The sequence below is a fragment of the Chelmon rostratus genome, chromosome 14, assembly GCF_017976325.1.
Source record: "Chelmon rostratus isolate fCheRos1 chromosome 14, fCheRos1.pri, whole genome shotgun sequence".
NCBI lineage: Eukaryota > Metazoa > Chordata > Actinopteri > Chaetodontiformes > Chaetodontidae > Chelmon > Chelmon rostratus.
Genome location: NC_055671.1, coordinates 17848664 through 17875169, shown reverse-complemented (window position 1 = coordinate 17875169; position 26506 = coordinate 17848664). Strand labels below are relative to the sequence as shown.

The 26506-nt window shown below is 40.8% G+C and overlaps 1 protein-coding gene across 1 annotated transcript in view; it reads right to left on the bottom strand.

Annotated features, from left to right (window-relative positions):
* Positions 1-2591: 2591 nt before the first annotated feature.
* Positions 2592-26506, bottom strand: part of stk32a (serine/threonine kinase 32A) — a 64195-nt gene continuing 40280 nt past the window's right edge. Inside the window, exons 5-12 of the mRNA XM_041952532.1 lie at positions 25684-25721; positions 20311-20400; positions 18056-18159; positions 15559-15675; positions 12995-13120; positions 11250-11378; positions 7365-7373; positions 2592-2651 (exon numbers count right to left, since the gene is read on the bottom strand). Coding sequence (XP_041808466.1) covers positions 2592-2651; positions 7365-7373; positions 11250-11378; positions 12995-13120; positions 15559-15675; positions 18056-18159; positions 20311-20400; positions 25684-25721 — 673 coding nt within the window. The remainder of the gene's footprint in view (positions 2652-7364; positions 7374-11249; positions 11379-12994; positions 13121-15558; positions 15676-18055; positions 18160-20310; positions 20401-25683; positions 25722-26506) is intronic.

The window sequence follows — 26506 nt, the reverse complement described above, 5'->3', positions numbered from 1 at the left end:
AGTGAGCCATTCACTCAAGCCTACAGTTCAGCTCTTTAGTTTCTATCTTAGAGGAATCTGTGGTTGCTGTCTTATAAACAAAGGCCTTGTTTTACCTTATAACCTCTCCATTTTAATGTTTTGTACTCTTAGTGTCATGCTCAAATCTCAAGTCATGTTGCTCACATGGGACAAAGTCAGCCACCCAAGTGTTTGTTTTTTGTTGTTGTCAGCCCAACTCCTTATGCCAGATCTTCCTAAGTCCATTTCCATGTACCACTGTTCTATTTAAATAGCTGTAATTAACCAGAGAAATCCTCGCTGAGATTAAAAATTGAGCGTCCCGTCCAAAGCAGCAGCCCATACAGCTTTCAGCCATAGTTGACCACATCAGACTTTATTTACTGCAACAGCTGTACAGGTGTGGCATTGTCTCCATTTTTGGCAGGGGAGTGACTTCCTCTTCACTTCAGCACACTGCCCAGAGTAGAGGTTGAGCAGAGCTTAGAGCACCAGAGTGATGTAAGGGAGCATGATATGAGTGACAGTCTGCTAAGAGTCGTTATTCTTGGTGAGAGGAAAGCAAAAAGCCTGGTTGACGCATGGCTGCCGCTCCAGGAGTCCATTTCACTCCTGCATTTCTGGAGCTCTTGATAATGTGGTTCTTGTGGGTGAAAAGTGATGTATCAGTGCATACAGCATTTGTGTTTGTATAGACCATGTAGTGGTACAAGAACATTGAAGAGCGGATCTGAGTGACTGTGCTGATATAGCAATAGGTGGGTGTTAATAGCTGATCTACAAGCTGTTGGCAGGTGCAAGTGATAAGGGAGTCAGTAGGGATCTCAGGTTATGAGAGCTATCCTGATAAGTAGGCAGCCGGTTCAACATTGTTGTTCTGTCCGTCCTCTATTGCCTTGTTCTTCTCACTCATGGACAGCTCAGAGGACTCCGAGTCCACCACTGCTTTCCTTGACCTGTTGAGAAAACAACACCTCTTATTAATGTTGGACAGATGCCAGTACCTAAAGAAAGCATAACAAGAGAGCTCTATAAGAAACAAAATCAGTCGTTGTAGAAATCAGAGTTTTGCAGACAGTGCAAATTTTTGTTTATTATTATTTATTCATTGTCTTTCTCCTTATATACTTTCTAGCCATGTGATCACCAGCATCAGCAAATAGTATTACAGGTCATTTGTCATTTTAACGATGTGATTACCAAAGTAAAAACTAATTTCACAGACATTTCATGATTCTGACTTACTGTTCAACCTGTGATGACCAGAGTTGCTAATTTTACTCATGCTTTATCATTTTCCTTAACCGTAGCTTCAACAGGCCAACATGTAGCAGCTAATGCTACTGATATATATTATCTAACATAAGTTTTGCCCTGTGATGGTTAAAATAAGTTGCTAATGTTATTTTACCATTTTACCATAATGTTTGTCTTGTCAGAGCCTAAGTTAGCCACTAATTTTTATCATTTTACCTTACGCTTTGGCCTCTGATGACCAAAGATGGTTGCTAATGTTGGGCATTTGATTATTTTACCTTTCCCATAACCTTGTGATGGCTGCAGTCAGCTGTTTTTGCTGACATTTTATTAGTTTACCATAACATTTAGCCTGCCTGTATATTTTCAGCCATACTTTATAGCATCAATTTAACCAAACAGCCTCATTTTTAAGTACCCATAAAGCCAATGTGTTGCTTTTTAAAACAAATTTGCTTTGCACTGTTTAGTTTTTTAATGGGTTGTCCCGTCTCTAACTCCTTTGTTAGTTTGGCTGTCTGTCTTTCTTTGTGTTGTTTCACGCACAGTTAGACTCATTCTTTGTGTGTTGATCACCAAGCCTTTTTCCACTCATAAAAATGCTATGAATCACATTTCATATTGAAATATCTGACTTTTATGACATTTATCCTGTACAGCCTTTCAGCTGAAGCACAAGACTGGAGAACCATGTTAGCCTTTTACAAGAGAGAAGGCCCATCAAGTTATTTTTCTCAAAATCTTAATCTTCCACAAGCCTCAGCATTTGTTTGGTATGCCTTTTGTGGCAATGATTTATAAATGATTTTGACAGGGTACAAGAGTGTAATGTGTACTGTAATTGACATTTTCTGTTCTTAGCAAATATTTTATTAAATATCTTCTTCTATCTTAAGTACAGTATATCGTCAACATGGGGGACACTCTCTCTGCCCGTCACTGTGTTTCTGCCTTCACACACCCACATATATGGACCAGATCCTCTGCCACAAATAGCCACATTACTGTCCTTTCACACCATCCTACATGCTTTCACCAGCCAGCAAGGAGAAGGTTTTTTTTGTTGGTTGTTTTTTTTCATTGTAAAACCAGGCCTAGCTGCAGAACATTTTATTACCAAGCATGCAGTCAACCAAACAGTATTAATTAAACATTGTGTTGCCTATTTTATGTCTTTTTACTTACATATTTACAGTTAAGTCTTTATTTTGAGAAATGAGCATTGTTTCTCAAATGTTGTTCAGTTTCACAACACTTAACAGTACAATGCCAATTTTTTCGCAACAAGCTGTTTAGTATTGGTCATAGAGAATGTGTAGGGCAGCTAATGGAGCTTACTTTTCTCTGTTGAAGATAATGAAGTCTCTCTGGACATTATCCAATCGCTGCTGCAGCTGACCATTCTGGAGGAGAGACAAACAGAACGACGTCAGCAACTCAATAATCATTGCTTGCAATTCTGACAAAGCAACAACAAAGTCAAGATCATTAGTCATTACTGTTCCCAGCTCACAATTGATTACATTAAATGCGTGCACATTTGTTTTGCCGTCACATATTACAGACATAATGTTTCATAGTACCAGCTGCCTCACACACACAGTATGCAAAATGTTCAACAGGCAGTACACACTACTTTCCTCAAACTGGTTTCTTCTCCTTTAATAAGCTGCCAGAAGAGGAAATTGACCTAACTTTAGAGGACACTTGTGCTCTGATGTCTCCACCTGCTCCATGCACTCATACATATTTGGCCCACTTAATCAAGTGAGATCATCCGGCTCTGTCATGCCGAGCTGTTCTCAGAACTACTGTAGTGCCAAGACAAGTAGACAGGTGCTTTCTCACTCTCCCAAGGAGGCAGTGAGGAGAGAGATCATACAGATGCATCATCATTGTGACACTGTACAGTGTGTGTGTGTGTGTGTGTGTGTGTGTGTGTGTGTGTGTGTGTGTGTGTGTGTGTGTGTGTGTCAGAGAGACAAACTAGAGACGCAACAACATGACAAAATGAGATAGATAGATAGCTATACCAGTATGGCTCATACGTGTACACCTGAGACAACCCTAAATGAAACACAAATTCCAAAATTAAAACAACAACAACAAAAAACTAAAAACCGACCAATTTCAATCTCCAAAATGTCTCCACTTTGGAAGACTTTTAAGATTAGGGCATCGAAGTGGCTCATTCTCAAGAATAGGACCACACATGAAAGCTCAAACACAAGTGCGAGTACACACTCCTTCACCACACCCCTCCAGTCAGATCGGCCATCAAAACTCCAAGCTCAGGCTCCTGGAAGCCTCCCCACCAGAGAAATGGCTGACTCCCTGCCCAGAGCTGTCAGTCACACAGCCAAGCAGTGAGGCTGTGTACAGGTGCTGTCACAGTGGGAGAGCAGCCACTGGCAGACCAAAAGCCATCAACTAAATTAGGGCAGGAAAATGGAGAGCAGGAGGAGAGGGAGTTGTGTGTGTACATCTGAAAAGTGAGAGAACAGAAGGTGTTTGCATTGTGTAATAACTGTGCATGCTTGCATGGGAGGAGAAGGTGACGAAACAAGATGCAGGTCTATGATTAGCATATATGTTAATTGCAAATGAAGGAGTGTTTGTTTCTTTTCCTGTGGATTTCTGGTTAAAGGACCCTGTCACAGCAACATCACAGAGGAAAATGGCAAATTCACATGGACACAGAAGGAACATAAAAGCAACGACATAACTCTCAAGCCAAACATAGACGGGGAGAACAGGGTGTGCTTGTGTGGAGGTGACATAGACTAACGAAAGGACAGAGAAACAGGCAGGCCGACAGAGACGGAGGAGGAAAACTGTGCATAATTTGTCAAATATCAGTGATAGATGTGATGCATAAGAGATGTGACAGATGAGGCGGTTGGTATGATGTAGTGTCTCTCTGATGCTTTCATAATAACATAGGCTTAGATTTAAAGGAATGGCAGAGCGTGACTACAAAAACACCACCTTTGTATAACCTCAACCCATATACCAGTTTAATTACAAAGCACACCTCTGGTTTCTGCTGTCACTTTTTCATTCTGATTTAAAGCACCAGTAAAAGATTTAATATACATTAATGGCATTGGTCATCAGTTGCAGGAGGAGGTTGAACACAAGCTGCTCTGTTGAAGTGATTGCAATGGAGCCTCTCCCCAGTGTAGTCAGGGTTCATCACCTGTTTGACTTTACTAAATAAAGTAAGCCAGATTTTCAACCGTCATGCAGGCTAAACTTTTAGCTTCACCACATCCCTAAAAGTCAGAGACTTTGAACATCTAGAGGCACATTTTATCAATGGTCTGACTCTTGCTTTTGAATTTTATCTTGTCTTTCCTCCTCTGCCCGATACCTTTGTTGTTCACAGTTTTTTTTTTCAGAGTGTCTATGACCCTATTTACACTTGCCATTTCAAGTGTCATACCTGGATGAAATTTGGATGCATTTCTATACACTTTCATTTACACCTATAGTGACAATTATATGTCTATTGGCCATGTCACAAATCTGTTTGCATCCATCTTGGTTTCTGTAAGATATGTGCAAATCAGGGGTGGCCTGGCTTTAGTCCAGAGGCTGGTTGCAATGCAAAAACAGTAACACTTGCATTTCCAACAGTTACATTTACATTACATTCACAAGAGTTAGCTTGGTAACTAATAACTATGGATGAAGGGCAATCTCACTGGCTTGACTTTAGCAGTTGGATTTAAATCCATCTCTAAACTGTCTGGCTTGAACTACATTTACACCAGATTGCTATCTGAAATACACAAAACCCACAAAGTGGCTAAGTGTAAATCAGGCCTTTAATAAAACTGTTCTCTGCTGTCTTAGCAAAGCTGTTAAGTCGTGCAACATACACTCGCAATTCCAATCAAATTTAAGCATGAATTGAAAGTAAATTGATGTTTCTCAACGCTTCTGAAGTCACTGAATCCATGTTCTGCTTCTCCTTACTACTGTCTTTAAGGGCCAAGAAAGAAAGTGAAACAAAATGAGGAAGGAAATAAGGAAAGGACAGGACGGAACACTTGCTGGAAATGGCATTCATACACAATACTGAAAGAAGCCTTTGTCCTTGCAGAGAGTACATTAAAAATGCTTTGACTTAGACACTTCCCTTGTTTAGTCTCTCTCTGTATCTCCCTCTCTGTCTCTACTTGACGGTTTTAAAAAGACAGTTCAGAAGCTGATTGCTCCAACTGCTTGATTAAACTTTCCATTTAGTGAGACAAACCAACAGGGAGTGCTCTTCTGGACGAGAGCCTAAAAGAGACATTTCTCAATGTCTTTATCTGAACTCACTGCTAATATGTACTGTGATTGAAGTAGGAATTATGTAACTTTTAAACAATCTATACTAAATTAAATGCTGCCCCAGTAATTGAAATAATTCTCAATTCTTACCCTGAAAACAAAAGGTGTCGGCAATATAATGGACACTGTATGAGTGCACAGAGCGCATGATTGCCCATTAATTTGTAATACATTTACATTTAAATGTTTAAACATTTACATTTGTGTACATTTGTACTGTTGGCTGTTGACTATGGATTTTAGAAGAGCTATCTGGTGAATATTATTCACCATATGTGAAAAATGGTGGATGTATTTTTACCCCATGTCAACATTTTCAGATGAGTTTGCCTTTGTTCAGTGCAAAAATCTATGCAGAACAAGTTGTACTTTATGAGCTACAACTGTTTGACCGCTTCTGATGACATTCTAATGACGAGTTCTGACTCTACACTTTTAATTAGTGGCACAAACGGAGCTGTATCCCCAGATACACATGCAGCTCTCTGTCTCTTCAAGTGGCCCATTAATTTACCTGACTCTAAACCTAATTAAGTGCTTTTCCAATACTTCTATGCAGCCTCCATTTGCTTAGCAGCAAGCACACATACATTTTCATCATATTGAATTTTTTCTAGTAGAAAGCAATCGGACATGGTTGGGTAGAATACGAAAATACTACAAACTTCAAACTGCTCTTTTTATGCTTTTGAGTTCAGTGTGGAAAAACAGGAAACAATGTAAAATTTATATTCATTTTTTTCATCATCCTCTATGGAGCACTGAATGTCACTTGCAGGTGCAATAAATCAAAGAGGCTTACTGTAAGCATTCATTATTCCTCTGATTACTGCATTTGGCCACAGGATGGTGCAAGTGGAAAACAGTTTGTGTCACTTGAAAAGGAACCCAAACATTTAAACACAGTTTCTCATGTGTCCCTCTCCGTGGTGCTGAAACAGTCATCTGTTTTTCTTCAACATTTATTGTCATATGATTTAACTGCATCTTTTAGTAACCTTAATCCTGCAATAACTTATGTTTTTGGCCACTTGAGGGCAGAAGAAGGGTGTTGAGGACACACCATCGACATAACAAGCTCATATGGCAAACTTGTTAGCAAACATTTCCTAATTTAGACATCCAGCAGTTACAGAGAAACATTGTCATTCATTTGGAGTCACGTGTCTAGCCATCTGGCAAATTGAAGTCCAATGTTCACTAATTTTTAGCTCTGATTTTGGTCTCTACCAACTCCTGATGGACATATCTGCCTCTTTAGATGATAAATAGTTACACAGCTAATCGCTAACTGTCTGCCATTTGGTGCTGAGCAGGTAGACTATAGCGGGTTTTAAAACATGAGCTGAAGCTCACTGTAAAACTGTCGATTTGGGTGATAATGCTCTTTAGTTTCATCACAACGAGTGACCCCTTTCACATTGTTTTGGCATTATCATTTGATACTTTATTTGAAATATAGAATTTCTAGCTGCTTTAATAACAATTTTTACGATGCGCGCGTACACACACACACACACACACACACACACACACACTCACTCTCTCTCTCTCTCTCTCTCTCTCTCTCTCTAGTTCACCATGCAGCACTCCATGGCAGCACTAATATTTTTTTATGGTAAGCAGCCCCCAGCAACAACGAATTATCACCAAACCAAGTGTCATGATTCTTTTTTTAAGGATTTTTTTTATTTCTAAAATAGTTTATAGCAACACTGCAACACTACAGCAGCTAGGAAACAACCACCTAGCAACGCCTTATCAACCAGGCAATACTCTGCAAAACATTTTGTAGCACCCTAGCCTTTGTTAAAAAATGGCTAAAAAATACAAGATTTGTACTAAAAAGCACAAATTTGGTGTTTCAAAATCCAAATTGTTGGTACAATATTGTCTACACTCCCTTGCGTTTAAATTACAGCATGATCGTTAAGATGGCCGTCCTGTACTCTGAATTCCATCCTGACACACACATACATTATCTAAATAAACACTACAAGAAAGGTTTTCAGTGTATTTCACACATGTAATGGATAAGAAACTTGAATGACAGCTTTGATTTGGAGATAGATGTGTGTCTGTTTGTCTTTGTGTGATTGGAGTCTGCCAGTTTAGATTGTTCTCACAGCACGAGTCCAATTTTCTGCTGTATATTATCAGTGATTTAATTGAGCTAATTTTCTGCTACATTATGAGCGTAACAGCGTCAGGGAGGCAGAGGGATTAAAGAGGAGCTGGAAAAAACGGATGAGGAGGGGGACCAGCATTGTATGAAGGGGGGAGAGCGATATGTAGACAGCATTGTGGAAGGAGTCTGAGGACAAGAGAGGTTGGAGAGGAGAAGGTGAAAATGAGTAGAGGAAGAATGTGCAAAAAGAAAAAAAGGGCGACCTCAGGGTAATGAGTAAGAAGATGGCTGTGACAGGTATTAGAGCAACTTGCTTACTTCATTCAATATTGATCCGGCTGTGCTTCAGAAATGCTGCACAGAACACACACATCAACAAAAACACACACATCAAGCATTCTCTTTCTTTCTCTGTCCCTCCCTTCAATGCATCGATCATGAGTGGCCCCCCAGGTCCTTTGTAAATGGATATGGCAAAGCATTGCACAAACACAGACTGATATCTATAGACAGTAAAGCGAGTATTCTCTGTGACAGACAGACAGACAGACAGACAGACCAGCACACACTGCAAAATATGACTACGTGAAATGAATAACATGCAGGTTTAACAAATAACTTTGAAGGAAAGGTGAAATGTTTCAGCATAGTATTTCACAGTATATATTTAAAGTGTATATTATGGTCCCTCTTGAAAGTATTTTTACTGTCTTTGGCTGCTGATGAGTGAAGGAGTGGTATTTAGTGGAATAGCTGGGTACCATTCACTGTTAACAGTGATTTAAACACACAAACCATTAAGTAACAAAACCGGGAGCACATTAAAGTCAGTTCAATAGCAAGCTGGGTCTCACTTTTAGGATATCAGAATAGATTCAGTTAGGCCACAGTATTCTAGACAGGCTTCAGACAATGGGAGATATACACAGGGCTAATTACTGGATAGAGCACCTTAATATAAATGTGTTATTTTAAAGGTGGATGATGATGGATGAAATAAAACTTCAATTTCAAAAACAAGTCTTTACCAAGAGCGAGATTTTCTGAACGTTTTTTTTTTTAATCAAAAACACGTTCAAAAGTGACAGAGGTTATTGGCAAGTAGTTAAAGGGGGAGGATGAATGCCTTAGACTCTGTTGTGCCAAAATGGCAGTGCTCCAGAAAGGGAGTTAAACAGGGCTTAAAATGTATTGCTCATCTTTTGTTTTGGATCTCTTCAAGAAAGTTCACAAATCGTAACCACTATTATTATTTACTACTTCACTGATCCGCATAAAGCATCTCAAAGACAGCACAAGAAGCTCAATCTTTCTTTTAATAAATGCTACTTGCAGTTGCGTATTGTTTAAAATGGGTGGCCGCCTCCATTTTCATGTGAAAGACCTGTCAAGCAAATATAGCTGAATAATATTAACCCTGTTTTTGATCGAGCATGACACCAAAATGAATGAGGTGATTTAATGCGGAAATTCCAGCCATGAGAGTACAAAACCATTTCAGTGACTTAATGTTAGTTTCCCTTCATCCATGCACTGTTACTTCATCTTACTCCATAAACATAACAAATGTTTCCCTGAAAGCCCACTATCATTATTTCATTAGAATAGGAGACATTCTCTTTGTGTGAATGGGCCAAAGGATGATGAATGTTGTCTGGCTGCACAGTGAGATATCACTGATATATACTCACAGGCAGGCAGGTCTCCACAAGCAGCTGTCAGCTTTCATAAAACATGGTGCACTTTGGGCCAGCTCTGACTCCTTATTGCAAGCTGACAAGGTATGTGCTCTCGAGTCTAGACCACACAAATTGCTTCACTTCTATTAGAAAAGACTCCCATAAACTGTTCCAGAGTGTGGAAAGTGGGAGAGGGTCCAGACTTACTGACTTTGTAATGGCATAGGTTTGGTTGTGTGTGTGTGTGTGTGTGTGTGTGTGTGTGTGTTGTGCCAGGTGCTGTGTGTGTGTGGCAAGTCTTAATGGTGTGGTGCAGTGTTGTTGGATAGCGACCAGACCCAAAATCTATTGTTACTAGTAAGAGCATGCATTCTAGTCAGAGTGTTCACTGTCGGATCTTTTAATGTCTCAACAGAAAAAGCCAGAGATTCAAAAGCCTAGAATTCAATGTAGCACCTTCCTGTTGTACTGACAAATTGACTCCAGTACTCTGAATACATTTTTTTGAAAAACAGTGCCACTGCCTGTTTTAAAGGTGCATTACTAAAATATCTTCAGTGCCAAGGGAATGTTTTAGCTATTGAAAGCTGGCTTCAGTCTTCAGTGTTGGAATAGTTACTCTACCATGTATATCTCACACAGTGATACATCAGTGGAGAAAGACCATACAGGACAGGTAGTAACATGCTTCTGTACACATTCTTTGACCTTTATTTTATTAAATACTGTGTGACAGAAGACTCAGAAGTGAGCAATTTAGTAGGGAGTGGTGTGGGAATCGTCAAAAATAGTAGAATGACATGTCAGTCAGCAGTCAGTCAAAAAGTTCAGGTCTAAATGAAGACACAGATTTTATCAAAATCCAAATCACAAAAAATGTTTGCACATCAAATATTGAAGACAAAAATGAACAAAAATCTGCCCCCAAAATACAATAATTTTTAAATACAGTTTTTTTTAACGCCTTTGCAAAAGAACATGTCAGCCTGACCTTTGTTGTCACACAGAATGTTGTTAGGGTTTCCTCCAAGCTTTTCGTGACCTATTTGGACTTTAGATGCGAGTGAACACAAATGACTTGAGGTCATTTGAGATACAGTTAGCCTTGACAGAAAAACGGCCGCACTGATCAGCTCCCACTGCTGCACTGGACCAACAATAAAATCTCTCCCGCCAAACCACTTTCACTATCACACTGTTTATGAGCATGCAATGTGTGTATATATATATATATGTGTGTGTGTGTGTGTTCCTCCCACATATCTCACTTGACTGAGTGATCAAATTAACCTTTCAGTGCTTTCCTCTCTGTTTTGTATAAACACCCAGAGGACAACAGTTGATTTATGTGGACATTGCGAGAGACTGAAAGACCACAGCTAGGTGATTGCATACTTTTGCCTTCCCCATACTCGCAGCAGGCAGGCGGCCCATTTGTTCTGATGAAGGTGAGGACAGAGCTCTGAAATGTGTCCTCAACACTCTTAATAGCACTCCAGACACATTTAAAAGACAAACTAAGGAGCAACTTATCACCTGTAACTGGGCCAAATGGAACCAGCGGTCAGCTCTCGTTAATGAATAATGATGAGCGCAGAGAGGGAGAGACACTTTTAAGAGGCACGTGTGATCCACTGAGGAGAGGATAAACCAACCTAAAACTGAGGTTGAATTCATATTTAAACACTTTTTTGTAAAGGAAAAAAGTGCATGGTGTCTTACAGATGATCTATTAAATCTATATTTTAAGTGTTCCACTGTCTCTTGAACAGTATTGTTTTGCCACTGCTTTCAAGAGGCCATTCTTGTGTGATGTGTAATTAATTTCTGGTTTAAAGCCTTACCTGTGGGGACCCATCAGATCCCTGGTCCCTGGTTTTTCTTGCAAGCCTTTTCTTTTTCTTGTGAAGCGGTTTGGACTCCAGGATCATTTCCTCCAGCTCAAATGTAGGGTCACAGTTTAGTCTCCGCCTCTATAGGCACACATTAAAAAGGACAACAGATTTGCATGTTGAAATATTTAACCTTAATAATATTTCAAACTCTGAGACTTAACCTGATACACTACAGAAAGATGCAATGCAAGCTTTTATTCTAACTCAAGATCAAGGCTTAAACAACAGTGGCCAGTAAAGGCAAAGCAGACTGAACGCTGAGACGTTAGGAAATGAAACATAAGGGCTGAGTTCTTGCTGAGTCTATAAGGCACTAAAGACAGAGGATAGGCCTATAATTAGATAGCGAGACACTGTCAATTCCCCATCGATCCTCTGTGTTTTTCCTCTGCTGTGCCAGCCTGGCCGCTGGGGATACCCGCTGCTCTGCAGTCGCTATAGGCTTAGATAAAGTCGTTTAGTCATCTTTTCACTTGCAACAGTCATTAGTCTGCATATGTTCAGCTCTGGCACTAAGCAGTGACAGTTATCGTCACCTTCCTGTTTCACTAAAACAATACAGAATAATTTTTGTGTTTCTTGATCACTGCATTTGTGTGACTGACCAACAACGACTGCTATAATTAATTTTACATTGAAGTCTTTTTTTAAAGCAAAGATGCCCCCAAAATCTCTAAATGTAGCTTCTAAATTGTGGGAATGTGCTGCATTTCTTTGTTTCATAAGATAGTTAACTGGATCTCTCATCTTTGGACTGTTGGCTAGAAAAGCCTTTCAAGACGTGGGCTTAAAGAAAATTGTGATGGCCACTTTTCACTATTTTCTGGGTGTTTGTGCACTAAACAATTAATCATTTAGTCAAGAAAATAACTGGCAGATTAATTGATTTTATGTTTAATCAATAGTTGCAGTGGCACAAGTCATATTTGTCATTTGTGCAGTTGAATGAATCATATCTGTGCCCATAAATGCGGATAAATGGATTAACTCTGTGGTGGCAGTATTTTCAAATGAGTTATAGATGCAGTTTGTTTATTTCAGTGTCAGCTAGTCTTTTTTTCTAATGGCAGTTGTATTGTTAGGTACGATGTTAGATAGTTATTTTACGTGTTAAGTTACCATCTGTGAAACTGGGCACAGTAAGTCAGTGCAACTATTGTAAAAACCCAACAATTGCCACTTGCCAAGCAGCTTGACTTCCTGCTTGGTGTTATTATTTACTGGTCATGATGATCCAGAGACCACCCATAGAGCTACTTTGTCTATATCTAAGATGAATGCACACATGTCTGCTTTGTCTTATTCAGTCTACACACTCAGTGGGACACCCAGCTCAGCCCAGCAGGGGGTGGTGTCTACAGCTTGACTAGAAAAGATTAGATGAAGAGTGGGTAGTTTTAGCTACATCTTGTGTTCCTTGCATCTTTGTCCCTTTCGGGGAAATACTGGATAGGTATGTAAGAAGAGTAGACGGGAGGAGGGGTTTCAGGGAGGGATGGTGTTTTTACTCTGAATTGTAAAAAAAAGAGCAAAATCATGCTATTATTCTCTGACAAAGATGTAGCATAGTTTGGAGAAAGTGCAGTGGATCTGATAAGGAACACAGTGCATCAGGACAGTGTCAGAAAACACACCCTTCTATTCAGATGTGAGCATTTTGTTGGGTAGCACACTGAGGCAGTTCTGATACTCACATTGGGAATAAAGCCTGGAGGAAGCTGTTTGCTGAGCACAGCGTCCCAGTTGACATCTGACATGTAGTCCAGATCCTGTAGCTCTGCTAGACAGGAAATGCGCTTCTGGACATCTATGCACAGCAACTGAAGGAGACAAAAGGATTAGAGTAAGAACAATTGTCCACGGGGAGGCATGGTTGAAAAGTTACAGGCAGAGTCCCACTGAGACAGAAGCACATGTTTGCCCTAAAGGATGTGTCTGAGAATGAGGATGCAGGGACAAAAGGGTTGAGGGCGGAAGGTATTGAGGGGAGGATGGAGGGGAGGGAGATAACAAGTGACAGAGGGAACGAAAATGAGATCCATGTAGGAAGCAAATGATGATGAGAATTTAAGAGGTTGGGAAGCGAGAGGGATGAAGGACAAATATATAGAGCGTGGAATTCTCCCCTTACATTCTCACTTTCTTTACATTTCTGTCTTCCTCTCACACGCAGCACACACACACACATACACTCCCCCTTTCACTCCCACATACACACACATTTATGCAACTGGAATGCCAATGAGGTACGAGGAGTCTGAGCACGAAGCAATGCAACAGTTTGACTGCAGTGGATCGCTGCCAGGACAAAACCCAAATGCTACAGCAACAGTGTGTCTGTTAGCTTTGCTAGAGGCTTAATGGCAACTAAAAGAACAGATGTTAGACATGTAATTCACCATAGACGCTTAAGATGTAAGAATATGATAATGACATCAAATGCCAAAAAAATGCATCCAAATAATAGGAATTAAAGAGTGATATGGATAGCCCTGTTACCACTGTACTTAAACACTGTGAGTCCAACACAAATTCCGCTTTTTGAATATTGATTACACTTGATTATAATTCTGAAGCGGCACTGAACGCTGCAAGATTTTCATGTGCACATAAGCTCCTGGTATACAAAGTAGGGTTGCAACAGTGACCTCCTAATTAAGATTCTGTAAATGCGCCTTGCTTGCCCAAATGAAGTGCTGGTGTCAGGTATGGATAATTGTCTTCCCACAGGAAATAAACCTGCTCTGCAAAGTAGCTAAGGAGCCACCCAGAAAAGTTCGGCTCACCCTCATCAGATCTTTGCCTCTCTTGTCTGTTTATTATTTTGACAAGATATCACCAGTTAAATTGGCCAACTTGTGCATTACGCTTTACTGATGTCATTTTTCATGTGTGTTGTGGTACTGAAGTTCAGCTTGGCCACCAGGCATCACTGATGTGAGAAGTTGCCAAGTGCAGGTTTAAATAAATCATCAAAGTACATTTTAGAGGTGTGGTGGCCCTAATTTAAAGACACATCAGGTGTACAACGTGACACTCTGACCCACCCACATTTGAGAGAAGCTTGGCATATAATTCTGATCCTGACCAGTAATCTGTTAAAAACAAATGCTGTAAGGATCCAGAGAAGCAACATGAAGTGGTGCTTTGTGGTATTAATCAAGCACACCATTTTACTGAGTGAAGCAACAAAATGACAGATCTGTCCAAGAATTACTTTAGGGCCACATGTACAGTATCAGAGTTACGTCCTCAGGCGTCGTTTGGTGTAGCAATACCTCCAAGGTGTCAAGCTATACATCAGGGGTCATTAGCCATTTATTCAAGGGTGTGATTTTTTCCGAGCAGTGGGGGCTCACTGAGGGGGCTGGACTTTCAAATTAGAAGATTTTTTTAGGCCTAATTTGTCTATTCTTTTTCTATTTTTATTAGCCTATATCAGTGCAAACAGACTCCTAAAAAACATGGGAAATCTATAGTGGTAACTAGATACTTAACTCAAATACACTCTCAGACCTCTACCAAGGAAACAGTCAGTGCTCAATACAAAACCCACAGTTCAGCTACCGATTCAGTCCTCATCTCAGCAAAAAACTCTTAGGGATCCCAGCAAGAAAACAAAAATACTCAGCCTGAGACTCAGGTGGCCAATGAAAATAAACCCAAGTAAGGCCTCTAATAGACATACTTAGTGATTCTCCGACAACTCCTGAGTTAACACCCATATCCGGCCACTGCACTGCTGACGGCTCCAGGGGATGGCCACCCTGAGGGCCAGGATGTTTAATGGTGGGTCCACAGAGTACAGAGGATGGAGCTGGAGAATAACGGATTCTCTACAGACTTTTTGGCCTCTTGCCAGTTGTTGGCAAACTAATCAACGATCACACGCAAGATGGCCTGGGCTTCTTCCACTGGTGAGTAATGTTAGTTGTGTGCATTTTCTGAGTTCATTAATATTCTACGTGTTGGGTGTGGCCGTCAGGTGACCTGCGACCACTGATCACTGCACATATACAGTAATATATGTCTCAATTTTTGCACGCATTGCAAAGGTCACTGTCTGATTGTACGGATCATTCAAATTACTTTTACTTGTCAACATATGTATATTCCTCCCAATATTTCTTTGCTATCTGTTTTTATCAGCCACCTGCTGGTTTGTTTATATTACTGATTGGAGGTGAGGGGTAGTGTCGTTTGAAAAGGCGAGATATATCCTACAGTATATTGTTCATTATGCATGTGCCACATTTACCTTTCTGAGAAGAGACTTCATCTCCAAAGACCAAGCTGCTGGATAGCTGGGATGGACCTTGTGGAAGGTCTGCAGGATCTCATTAGCTGGTGTACTGGATCTCATCACATATGGTCTCTAAAAAAAAAAAAAAGGAGAGGAGACAATATGTTACACACAACTTGTATTCTTAGTTGTACATTGCCTGGGGCCAGTGATCTGTCCGCAGGTTTGCAGTTGGCCCTCTCCACTCTCCCTTCCGTCTCTCCTTGTGCTCACCTTCTGTGAGCCCATTTCCCACACTGATGAGGACAAATGATAGAGGAAACAGAGAATAAGGGGCTCCTCTCAAAACACAACTTAAGCTCTCTGCCGTGCCATTTGAGTGGACTGTCTGTGGGTCCCAAAACAAGGGAAAGCCTGTTGAGAGTTCTTCACACCAGTCCTTCTCCACCCTCTGGAGTTGGAGAATGACACAGGGACAAGACACAGCTAGATCAGGCAGTGTGGAGGTGGACAATCCACACTTTTGCCAGTTTCTCCCAGATTGTTTACTCACAGAAGAGCAAATGGTCATTTTTGACACACTTTTGATGCCATTTCTGCTTTCTTAGATGGTTCAGAGTGAAGAGAGCCAGCAAAGATGAAAGAGAAATGGGAGCGACATGCAACCCAGGCGGATGTCTCGCCATTCTTCATTTTTATTACAGGCTCTTTTAGATGCATGATATCAATTATATTCCAATTCTGCAGATATTCCCCAGACACGGCGCACATAAGGTGTCAAATAGCCAGTAATATATTCTTTTGGAGTCAGGTGTTCAGAAGGCAGACACTGGCTCACGAATCACAATATATTATAAAACATTTCTTGGAAATTTACCAGGAGGTTTCTGCTGTCCCCCTCTGAGGTCTTCTTATTTAGAAAAAAATGGTGTCTGGAGGCTGAGAAACTAAGTGACAGTGATTTGATTGGTGGTTCTAGAAAGGTACTGCTACCTAGATCTTTACCTGCAACCAGTGGTCAGACCTGGCAGGGAGCCCTGGTTAGTGAGAGAGGAGTTAAATGGTCTGGGTGAAGCATGAATGAAGTAATGTGGGGTTGGAGCTTTAGAGTGAGATAAGATGAAGAGCTGAGAAGGGATCGAAAGGTGCCCCGAGCTGGATAATAGTGAGCCAGCTCTCCATTTTCAACAGCCAAATAATTCTGCACATCCAACGGGGCAGTTTTTAACACCCTGAGACTGATTTATGCTTTATGGATGGTGTTGAAATGTGGCAGTCAGTGAAAGGTGTAGAAGAGAGTCCCTAGGAGACAGAAGGATGAAGTGAAAATGAATTTCCTGGGAGAAGCTGAGGGTGATGTGCAAGGAAGAGGGGTGAAAGAAAGTTTAGGAGAGGGTTTGCATAGATGACGCAGATTATACAGGAAGGTCCAAAAAGTGGAGTGTGAGTGAAGGGAGAGATTGGGGCTGACATCTATGTCACTATGTCTATGTAATTTCTGGGTGTGAAGGCTTATGAGTGTGTGTTCAGCAATCCTCTCCTGAATGAGTGAAGGTTAAAAGTACTTGAAATCACAGGACACACCTTTTAGGTAAGAGGGAAGACTCAAGGTGTTTTGGTGCAGAAAAGATGTAGCTTTGAGGTCAGAAAGAGGACAAAACTGCATTTTAGAAGGGCTAAAGGAAGGTTTTGAGGTAAAAAAAAAAAAAGTTTGAGAGAGGACTACAGATATTTTAGTGGGAGTAAGATGTAACTCTGAGGGCAGAAAGTAGACAGAGTGTGTTTTAGAAAGCGTAATGGAAAGCTATTAGGTAAGACAGCTGTCAACAGTTTTATGGAGATTGGTGACAGGGAGAGCTTTGAAATGTCTAAAGCGTGGAATTTATTTCAGCACCACTTCATGAACGCTCCAGATCAGTTTCAGGTGTTCTGGGTCCTTGTCAGTGTAGACAGAGGTTACTGTAGTTGGCGTAATCATCATCCTGAAATATGAGAGGAAATTCTGCAGCTGCAGTCTGAGTTGAGTCCACAATGAACAGGCTGCAGTCAGCTCTGAGACTCTGGTCTGGTACAGCACAGAGATGGAGTGAAAACATTATGTCCTGTGTTTATTTCCATGACATCTGAATTAAACTTCTCCAGATGGGACCAGCGCAAAATTAAATAAATTATATATTCAAAAATCAATTCCAATTATATGGCTCTGGAAATAACTCCGACTCTATTTTCTCATTCTCCCGCAGCAATTCGTCTCGCACCGTGACTAAACATTTAAACATCTTCCCCAGTAAGGTCAGCTTAAATGTAAAATTCAATTATAGTTTCAGCCCCCTGTTGTTTTGTGAAGGCTGGGGACTTCAGTCTGCTTTCCTTCTGACAGGACTTTTCTAGCACACTCTCGTCAGATATCATATGTATTATTCACCGCGGTAAAGTGTGCCAGGCCAAGGCTGAAGTGAGTTGAGATGTGGACACGGCGATGGGGGTCTGTGTGCGTGTATGTCTCAGTTACCTGTCCTCTTAACAGCTCATAGGCTGTGATGCCCAGCGACCACCAGTCGACAGAGAAGGAGTAGCCAGGGTGGGACCCCTCGTGGGTCTGAAACAGCTCAGGAGCTGATAGACAGAAAGCATTGTACAACAAGATTAAATGGAAGTATGGTGTGTGATGCCACTTGTGTCTTCCCTAGCTTAGAAATTTGTTGAAATTTTGGTGTGTGTTTGTGCATTTTTGGTCCCTTTTTCTTTTGGTCAAGGACAATTTATTTCAATTACACCATGAATACATAGCCTAGCTTGCTTGACATAGGCCTTCATTACATAAATACTCCATAAGGGTTGTATTCAGATGTAGCAGGATTGTGGTGAACAGTGGTTGCACAATATTTGGCACTGAATTGTGATTGATGTTAAAACTCATTTTGCCATTAAAACCGTAATTAATGACGGTCATCAGCGCATGTGACACTCGCTCCCTGTTGCCCTCATGAATTTACTCATCAGTTTTTGTCACTAATTGGATTTCTGCTGCTTATTTTCCTCGCAACCGACATGGATGAGAACTGAAAAAAGAGAAAGAGTGACTGGATGTCGGAAGCGTTACCCAGTTAGACTGTCACAACTGACATGTAAAACGTGACTTTGGTGGTTATTCAGTCACAAGGCTGACATGTAAGATTGACATCAGACTTACATTGCAAGTTGCATGTATGAGTGGGGCTTGTGCAACAGAGAGGCACATGCTGTATGAGTTATCCACATAAGATTTGTTGTCAGCAGATTTCACAGAAGATGCTGAGCTCATAACCAGCCAGTTTTCACACTTGAACCGTTGAGCTTTTGTTCTTGTTCTGTGATGAAAAACATAAATTCCCCTTTTTTGGCCAGAGGCAAATGTTAAGTATTGCGATCTAATTTGGAGAAAGTATAACATCACAGTGTCTTTGTAATAAATAACTTACTAAACAAGTTTTCTGGGTGAGATGAGCTATTTAAACCTTTAAATTGGTTAGTTAGATTTTGATCCCTCCTGTGGAAGGGAATGATCTATTCTAGGGAAATGGTTGGTTGGCTGTAATCTTGTTTCAAATGGTCAAGATGAATTTCCATCACTCATCTCTTACCCTTCCCGCTCTGATTCTTTATCTGTATTACACTCTCCAAATTAGGTCTGAGAGAAACATGCAGTTTACTCAGGAGCACACTCACACACACACTCCTCCTCCTCTTCATCATGGCAGGTTTGCTCTGCTCTCTTGCTGAGGAGCAAAACGTGTAGTTTATCTACTGAAGCCCCTGAAAGCGACGGTGTTTCCTTCCTCCCAGAGTACCCATGAATTATCTAGTGCACCACAGAGTATTCACCTGAAATCTAGTCACACGTGGTTACAAGATCATTCTCCATCATGATCGCACACACTCATACACACACGCAGACGTGCTACCTCATCATTCATATCCCCCTGAAATCCTGTTAGCTACTATCAGATGTCCCAGGAGCTGAATACACATCGATCTGATCACTACTGTACTTAAGAGTCACGGGGAGGTCAACTGAAAAGGATTTACACTCAGGTTTTGAGCTCATGCATCAGAATCAAACAAGAAGCGAAAGTGAAGGGAAATGCTTCCTAAACAGAATATATGCATTAAGCTCCCTACGCCTTCAATCTCCACTACGTACCTTGCAACAAAGTACTACAATGACTGTACTGGTCAATAAGTGCACACCTATTTTTAGCTTCTTAGCCATGGAGCAGCTAGTATTGACAAAAGTCAAACTCTGTGAACTTGGCTTCAGGGGCTTTTAGGGGCATATTTTATGCTCAGTTGTTGCATTGTACAGAAGCATTTTTTTCTTTTCTTCTCCGATCTTAAAATTATAGTACTTTGTCTTTTTTTTCGGCATGTTTTGCATATGTCCCTGAATCTGTCTATCCATAATTCATTCTTTACTCCTTCCTTACTCTTTAATCAGTCATAGAGTTTTTTTTTTTTTTTAAGTCGACCAACCTAGATTTGCTCTATTTGTTCTCTGTGTTCCTTCTCACATCGAGCGATGAATCAACAAAAATGAACAAGCGTCAAACAGCGAAGGGAGGATGCTTCCTCCAGTGAAAGCTGGGCTCACCAAAGCTAGTCTCTAACATCCCTTCGGCATCCTTGGGAATTTGGATTAGTCAACATAAGCATGCTCCGTGGAGTTTGCATGATTTCAGTAAATTAAAAATCATCGTTTGAAACCGTCTCCTCAAGCTATTTTCTTACCCATATACGGCTTTGTCCCAGCGATGGAAGTTGCTTTTAGGTCTTCCTTAACGATTGCTGCGATGTTGAAGTCCGTTAGATGGACGTGCCCTGTAGAACAGAGACATTATATTACCTCAATGTGACACAGAGCATATTTTTAATACACATTCACTTGTATCAATCCTAAAGTGGTCACAGAGCATTCACAGTAACTGTGTTTCCCCTGTAAGTTTAAGCCTTTTCCTTTGGAATTAAATTTAACCACATCTTACACATATCAGGTATCCTACTTTATGTGCTGCTTGTGTGAGTGTTGGATTTGCAAAAATTAGGATCAAAAGAATTTTAATATACAGTATAATCCATTTAAATAATGCCATTTCCTTTACGCATTCCTGCAATCATAATTTTCTTACATTGCTATAATTAAAAGGCATCAAATGCAAATTAACTGCAGCTTTATTGCCTGAATAAAAACTGGTACGGTGATATTGTGACAGAGCTGAAAGAGTGTCCAGAGTGTTTTAGTGGCAACCTCAGTGATTTCCAAAGTCAAACCATTGACCTGTGTCTTGCAGTGCTGCAAGGTGGCCCATAGTCTTTGCCATGCACACTGAGCACACACTAATGAGCTGAATGTATACAGTATGTGTGTGTGTGTCATACTGAGTGAGAGAGCAAGACAGAGCCAGAGAGTTTTTGCCGCAGAGTGACTGCTCGCATGAATCAATGTCCCAGGTAACCCCAGCAAACACATACAGAACGACCACACGTAAGAGCTGCATAGCCGCACTGTATTTTAAAGGCAGAATATTTTATCACACACATGCACACAGAGATAACTGTGTGTGAATATAAAGCAGGCAGGAGCGAGCCAGTTTCAGTGTTTACAAAAAGATACAGAGCCCTAAAGATAAAAGAACTGGATGAAAAAATCTCATTTTCTCCCTCTTCCCCTCCTACCTCATTTTTTTGTCACTCTGCATTATCACACCTTTTCTTTCTGTGTGCCTTTTTATTCCACCCTTACTCTTTTCTCCTCTTCTCTTTTTTGCCTCACGTATCTATCCTCTTGTTATTTTTCTGGTTTTAATTTTCTTTTTTCTCCATAAACCCCATACCTTTTTTCCCACCACTTCATGCTTCTACCTCTTTACCCCTCCTTGTCCTGTACAGTTAGAAACATGCTCAGTGAGTGTACCCTGCAGCTGTGTGGCGCTGCACAGAGGGGAGATTGGCTGGTGCTTTGACAATATAAAAATTAAGGTAATGCAGGCTGACTGTGACAAAGGTGCAGCAGGACTGAAACTTGAGACTTAAAGTGGAGTTTGAGTAAAAGCAGTGCTTCTTTCTTGTTTTCATATTTAATGAAGCCTCCTGTCTCTGTCACACACTTATCTCCCTTTTTTTCCTTTTCTGTCTTCATCTCTCTTAGCTTTGCAGAAGACAGATTTAGGACAGGAGTTTTACACGGTAGCCAGCGGGAAGAAACAGACAACCATCATCAAAATGTTGGGCCAGAAGTATCTACTAGCAAATTTTTACCCCAAGTGTCATTCTGACATCAGTTCAAAACAGCTCTGAGGATGGCGATGTTGATCCTTTGCATCATCCTATTATCTTCATATTTGCTCCAGTTAGATATAAAAAAAGGGGTAGGGCTCATATGGTACTAAAACTATCAGAACACAAATGTGGCATAGTCAGAGACAGATGGCGTTAGTAAGAGAGAGATTAAGAGATGAAATATGAGACTGTGCTCCTCTCTGTTTTATGGAAAATGTACAGTACATTGCTCTTGAGTAACAGACCTACACAAAGGCATCCATGGATTACTTGCGGGTTACAGTGAATGGATGTAGTAAACAGTGGTTCCTCACTGGTGGGGTCCATTGTGAGTGAAAGAAAAGTGGACCCCAGGGAGAAAAACAGCTTATTTCTGACAGAGTGCTTTTATTTTAAAGTACCATTACCTGCTGTAGAGTGACTGGCAGGAGCCTGCTTGTTGCAGAGAAAGAGAGGAAGCTAATCGGCCTGTGTGACGTAACATTAAAATGACTGAACAAAATAACCCCGGCTAGCTTTAAAGTTACTGTTCCTCTCGAAAGTCATTCTTTTCGTGTCCTGTCCTTGTTATTGTTTAGCATATGGACATATTGTGCTGTAAATACAGTGTTTTAGACGCCTGAATACGAAAGAATTGAATGCTGTTGCTATGCTCTTAATGCTATTGTATTTCAATCTTTAATTATAGTTCCTGTTGCATTATTTCCATTTTTTAAAAACGGTTTTCCGCTGCTTATGACGTGGTCGCTTCACTCATTCTGATCAGGTGTGTGCATTATATCATCATATTTGTCAAATTTGAGTTTCATACATGTGCTATTCCCTTAAATTGATTTCCTAAAGCTCTAAAATCTATAGTCAGTATGTGAGATTAACCCTTGTTTGTCCTTCTGTTCCCTGCCTGTGAGTGTTGAAGTGTGTGGTGGCTGAACAAAGGCTCAGCAGGTTTGCTGGTGGCTTAGTTATCTAACGTGTTGTACTGGGATTACGTCCACATCTGTGGAGGTTTGATCCTGGCGTTACATCACGCTGCTGCGTATCTCTTCTATTCTTAATTTCTCTATGCTATCTGTGACCTCAAATCACCCCCACCACTGATGACATACAGTATGTAACATACACTGTGCATATACAAATGGGTTTACTAATAGTGCCATCCTGGATTTCTGTGGGCCATAGCAGGTATTCACACTTTTGAATACTTCTCATGAACTTGTGAGATTTAATGCCAATCATCTCATCATAATGTATTATGGTTAAAATGCTTGAGCCAGGGAATGGCCTCATCCAAAATCATGAAGTAGAGTATTACAATTATCAGCATGTTTTCGCATGATGCTAAAAAGGCTTGTTGCAAACTTGTGCAACAAATATACACCAAAATCTAATCATCACTGTCTCTGTAATTGTGATCGTACCTTTCTGAAGGTGTGGTGTTACCAAGGATGCTTGTTGACATTACTCTGAAAACTCTACCTGGTATTTCTTATCAGGAAAGATTATATACTGTATTTTTCTACAGAGTCCCTTGGGTGTTGGATGTGGTTTCCCTCATGGTATCGCCTTAATGGAGGTTCCTGCTTTTGTAGCACGTGTGCAGGCTCACAGTGGTTAACCTAGACAACAGCCCTCTTGGAGCTTCCACCAGCATCCTCAGGCTATGCCGTTTAACACAGCGGCGATTCGCGTGTGCACGAGTAAATTGTTTTTCTGTATTTGAAGCAGCTCCCAGAGGAACACAGGAGGAACAGGGTCAATTCCAGCTCGCAAAATTGACGTGCTGTGCTGAAGCAAAACAGCCCTCTCCCTCTCCCCCTCCTCTGATACCTCATGTTGTTTCAGACTTTAATGGGGAGGTAAACTACAGGTCTGCACGGAAAAACAGTGGGGGTAGAATGCATGAGGGGGAGAGAAGTGCTTCTTGAGTTTAAAAGGACACGCACACAGAGAAAAAAACACAGGTGAACATCTGTTGTCTTATGGAAATCAGGCTGAGGCTGACAAATCTGCCTTTCTCTTTCTCGTCCCTCTTTTTCTCTCTTTTTCGCATATCTCCTTCTCTCTTTGTCTACCCTGCTTTTCTTCCTCTGACAAATCTGTCTTTCCAGAAATGTTTGCTCATCGCTTTCCTTCTTCTTGTGTTGTCCTTGTGGCGCTCTCTCTGTCTTTCTTTGTCTACTTCCAGTTTGTAGCGACAGCAGGGCTGCTGTCCCACATATCTGCTCTGCTCTCTTGAGCAGCTGCCCAGCGCCCTCCGAGATCTCAGGGCTTTTGTGTGTGTGGGGTGGTGTGTGGGTCTGCTTATGTGTGTGCACTATATGGTCAAAAATATGTGGACAGTCTTGGTTTCGTACAGTTTTTCATGTTTACGGCTAGACCGCTTAGTTTCAATTGAGGGAAATTTCATACAGTTAGTGCACATGATCATTTTCTAGCATTTGTGCAGTTTACTGTAACTGACACTCTTGTCTGTGCCTGTAAATCTATACATTTGTTCAAATAGTATACTGCATTTATTTTATACACTATTGCCATAAGAGTGGAGGTGTTGTTCAGTTGGTATGTAACATCCTCGTATTTCAATGAACAACCAGTGTAATGTAACTGTAAAGTTCATGTTCAAATGACCTTTCATATAGGGTGTACCGTCTGTTTAGAGCAGATGCACAGTTAATTCAGGGTTGAGTTCACAGTAGTACTGTAGTGTTACGATCTGTCACCTCCATCACTTGAACCAGGTGTGAATTCCTAATTCTTAAATTTAGTAGATTTGAGTACATAATCTGTTTTGTTCTCATAGTGATGACAGTAGTTTGCAAAATACAGTTATTTGCTATTCAAGAATTGCAGCCAGCAGCTAATTAGCAAAAAGACTGCAAACGTGAAAACAACTGGCTCTGTCCTAAGATAAGGAGAGTTTATGGCACTGTGATCGTTAAATCTGACGTGGTGGCTATCGTCAAATACAGAAATATTGTGTAGTCTGATCTCAGCATTAAAGGTGTATTCTCTGGGATGGATCACAGCATGATGTAATTTAATATTCCTCTTGATTACCATATTGATGAAGAAATTTACAGTCTGTCTTGATGTGGCCTTGATTTGTGATCGTTCCTCTTTGTCTCACGCACACACACACACACACACACACACACACACACACACACACACTCACACTCACACTCACTCACTCTCTGCCTCTTTTCTCATTGTGTGTGTGTGTGTGCATGCGAGATGTCTATTTGTGTGACTGAAACTGACACTAAAACCTATGATGAGACTTAATCAATCATTCAGACCAGGATTTTCCCTCAGAGAGATGAGGCATGATGAATATCACCCTGTCCTCCGCACTCCTATCACATCCCTCTGTCTTATTTTGTCCTATAGCTCAGAGAAAGAAAAGCAAATGTCACAGCGCTTCACCCCATGCAGACTGTCAGTGTGGACAGAAAATAAAAATGCACGTGTGTACTCCTTCACTTTGTTGCATTTGTTAAAATAAGGTATGAGGTGTTTTCCATCTTTATGCTGCAAGGCCTATGACTGTGAGACCTGCCTCTGAGCCTTTCAACCCCTTTGATCTGTGCAGAAGTGATCCCAGAGGTTGGAGGTTGTGTAAAATCCTTAGTCAGAAGCAGTCACGTCTTGAATTTGTAATGCTAAGTCAAGTCAGGTCACCATGTGACTCAAGTCAGATGTTATTAGCATATGTAAACAATTACAAAACCTAATCGAAGCTTATTGTACAGTTTCAGGGTTCTAATTCCACCCCCTCACATCTGTATGAATGAATTTCAAATAGAATTAGACAAAGGCTCTTACCATGTTCATCCAGTAGTATGTTGTCGGGTTTGATGTCTCTGGAAGGGAAAACACAAACACAGTACAGTGAGATTAGTATGTGTTTTTCTGTATATGTATAATATATAAATGCTAAATGCTTTGCAGTATTGTTTGGAGGAACAAGCAGTAGAGGGATTTCCAAATGCCTTAAGGAGAATACAGTCAGAGCCAGAGACTTTAGACAGCTGTAGGTAAATATGTTAAATATGAACATGAGAAGGCCAGTTTAGTATCATTTGTCATTACCTCGTTCTTGATACTTATCAAGCTTAATATTTGGTAATCCAATGCCAAGAAGCTCTGTGAAGTCTTGGAGTGTGTGTGTGTGTGTGTGTGTGTGTCTGTCTGTCTGTCTGTCTGTCTGTCTGTCTGTCTGTCTGTCTGTCTGTGTACATGTGTGCATGTGTGCATGTGCGTGCGTGCATGTACAGGCACAACTGTGTATCTAAGTACCACAGTGATAATAGGCAGCTAGTACACACTGGCCTTCACTCTGCAGTCTTCAGTTCACTGTAACATTTTATACTTTCAAGGCACAAATTTCCATAAAGACCTTTTTCTCAGAGCAGATTTTACTAACTGTTTACTCTGAAGCAACATCCCAACGACGCTGCATCTGTGGCTGGGAAATAATGCGACTGTTTTTTTGTTGAAGAGTCAGCTTACCAAATGGCTTTGACACAGGAGAGCTGGCTTTGCAGCCCCCAACATTAAAGCAAGACGTAGGAGATACTGACTTCATCACAGGGGAGGCAGATCATAAAACACTCACAGGATTCGTTTTTTTAAACACTTTGAAGGC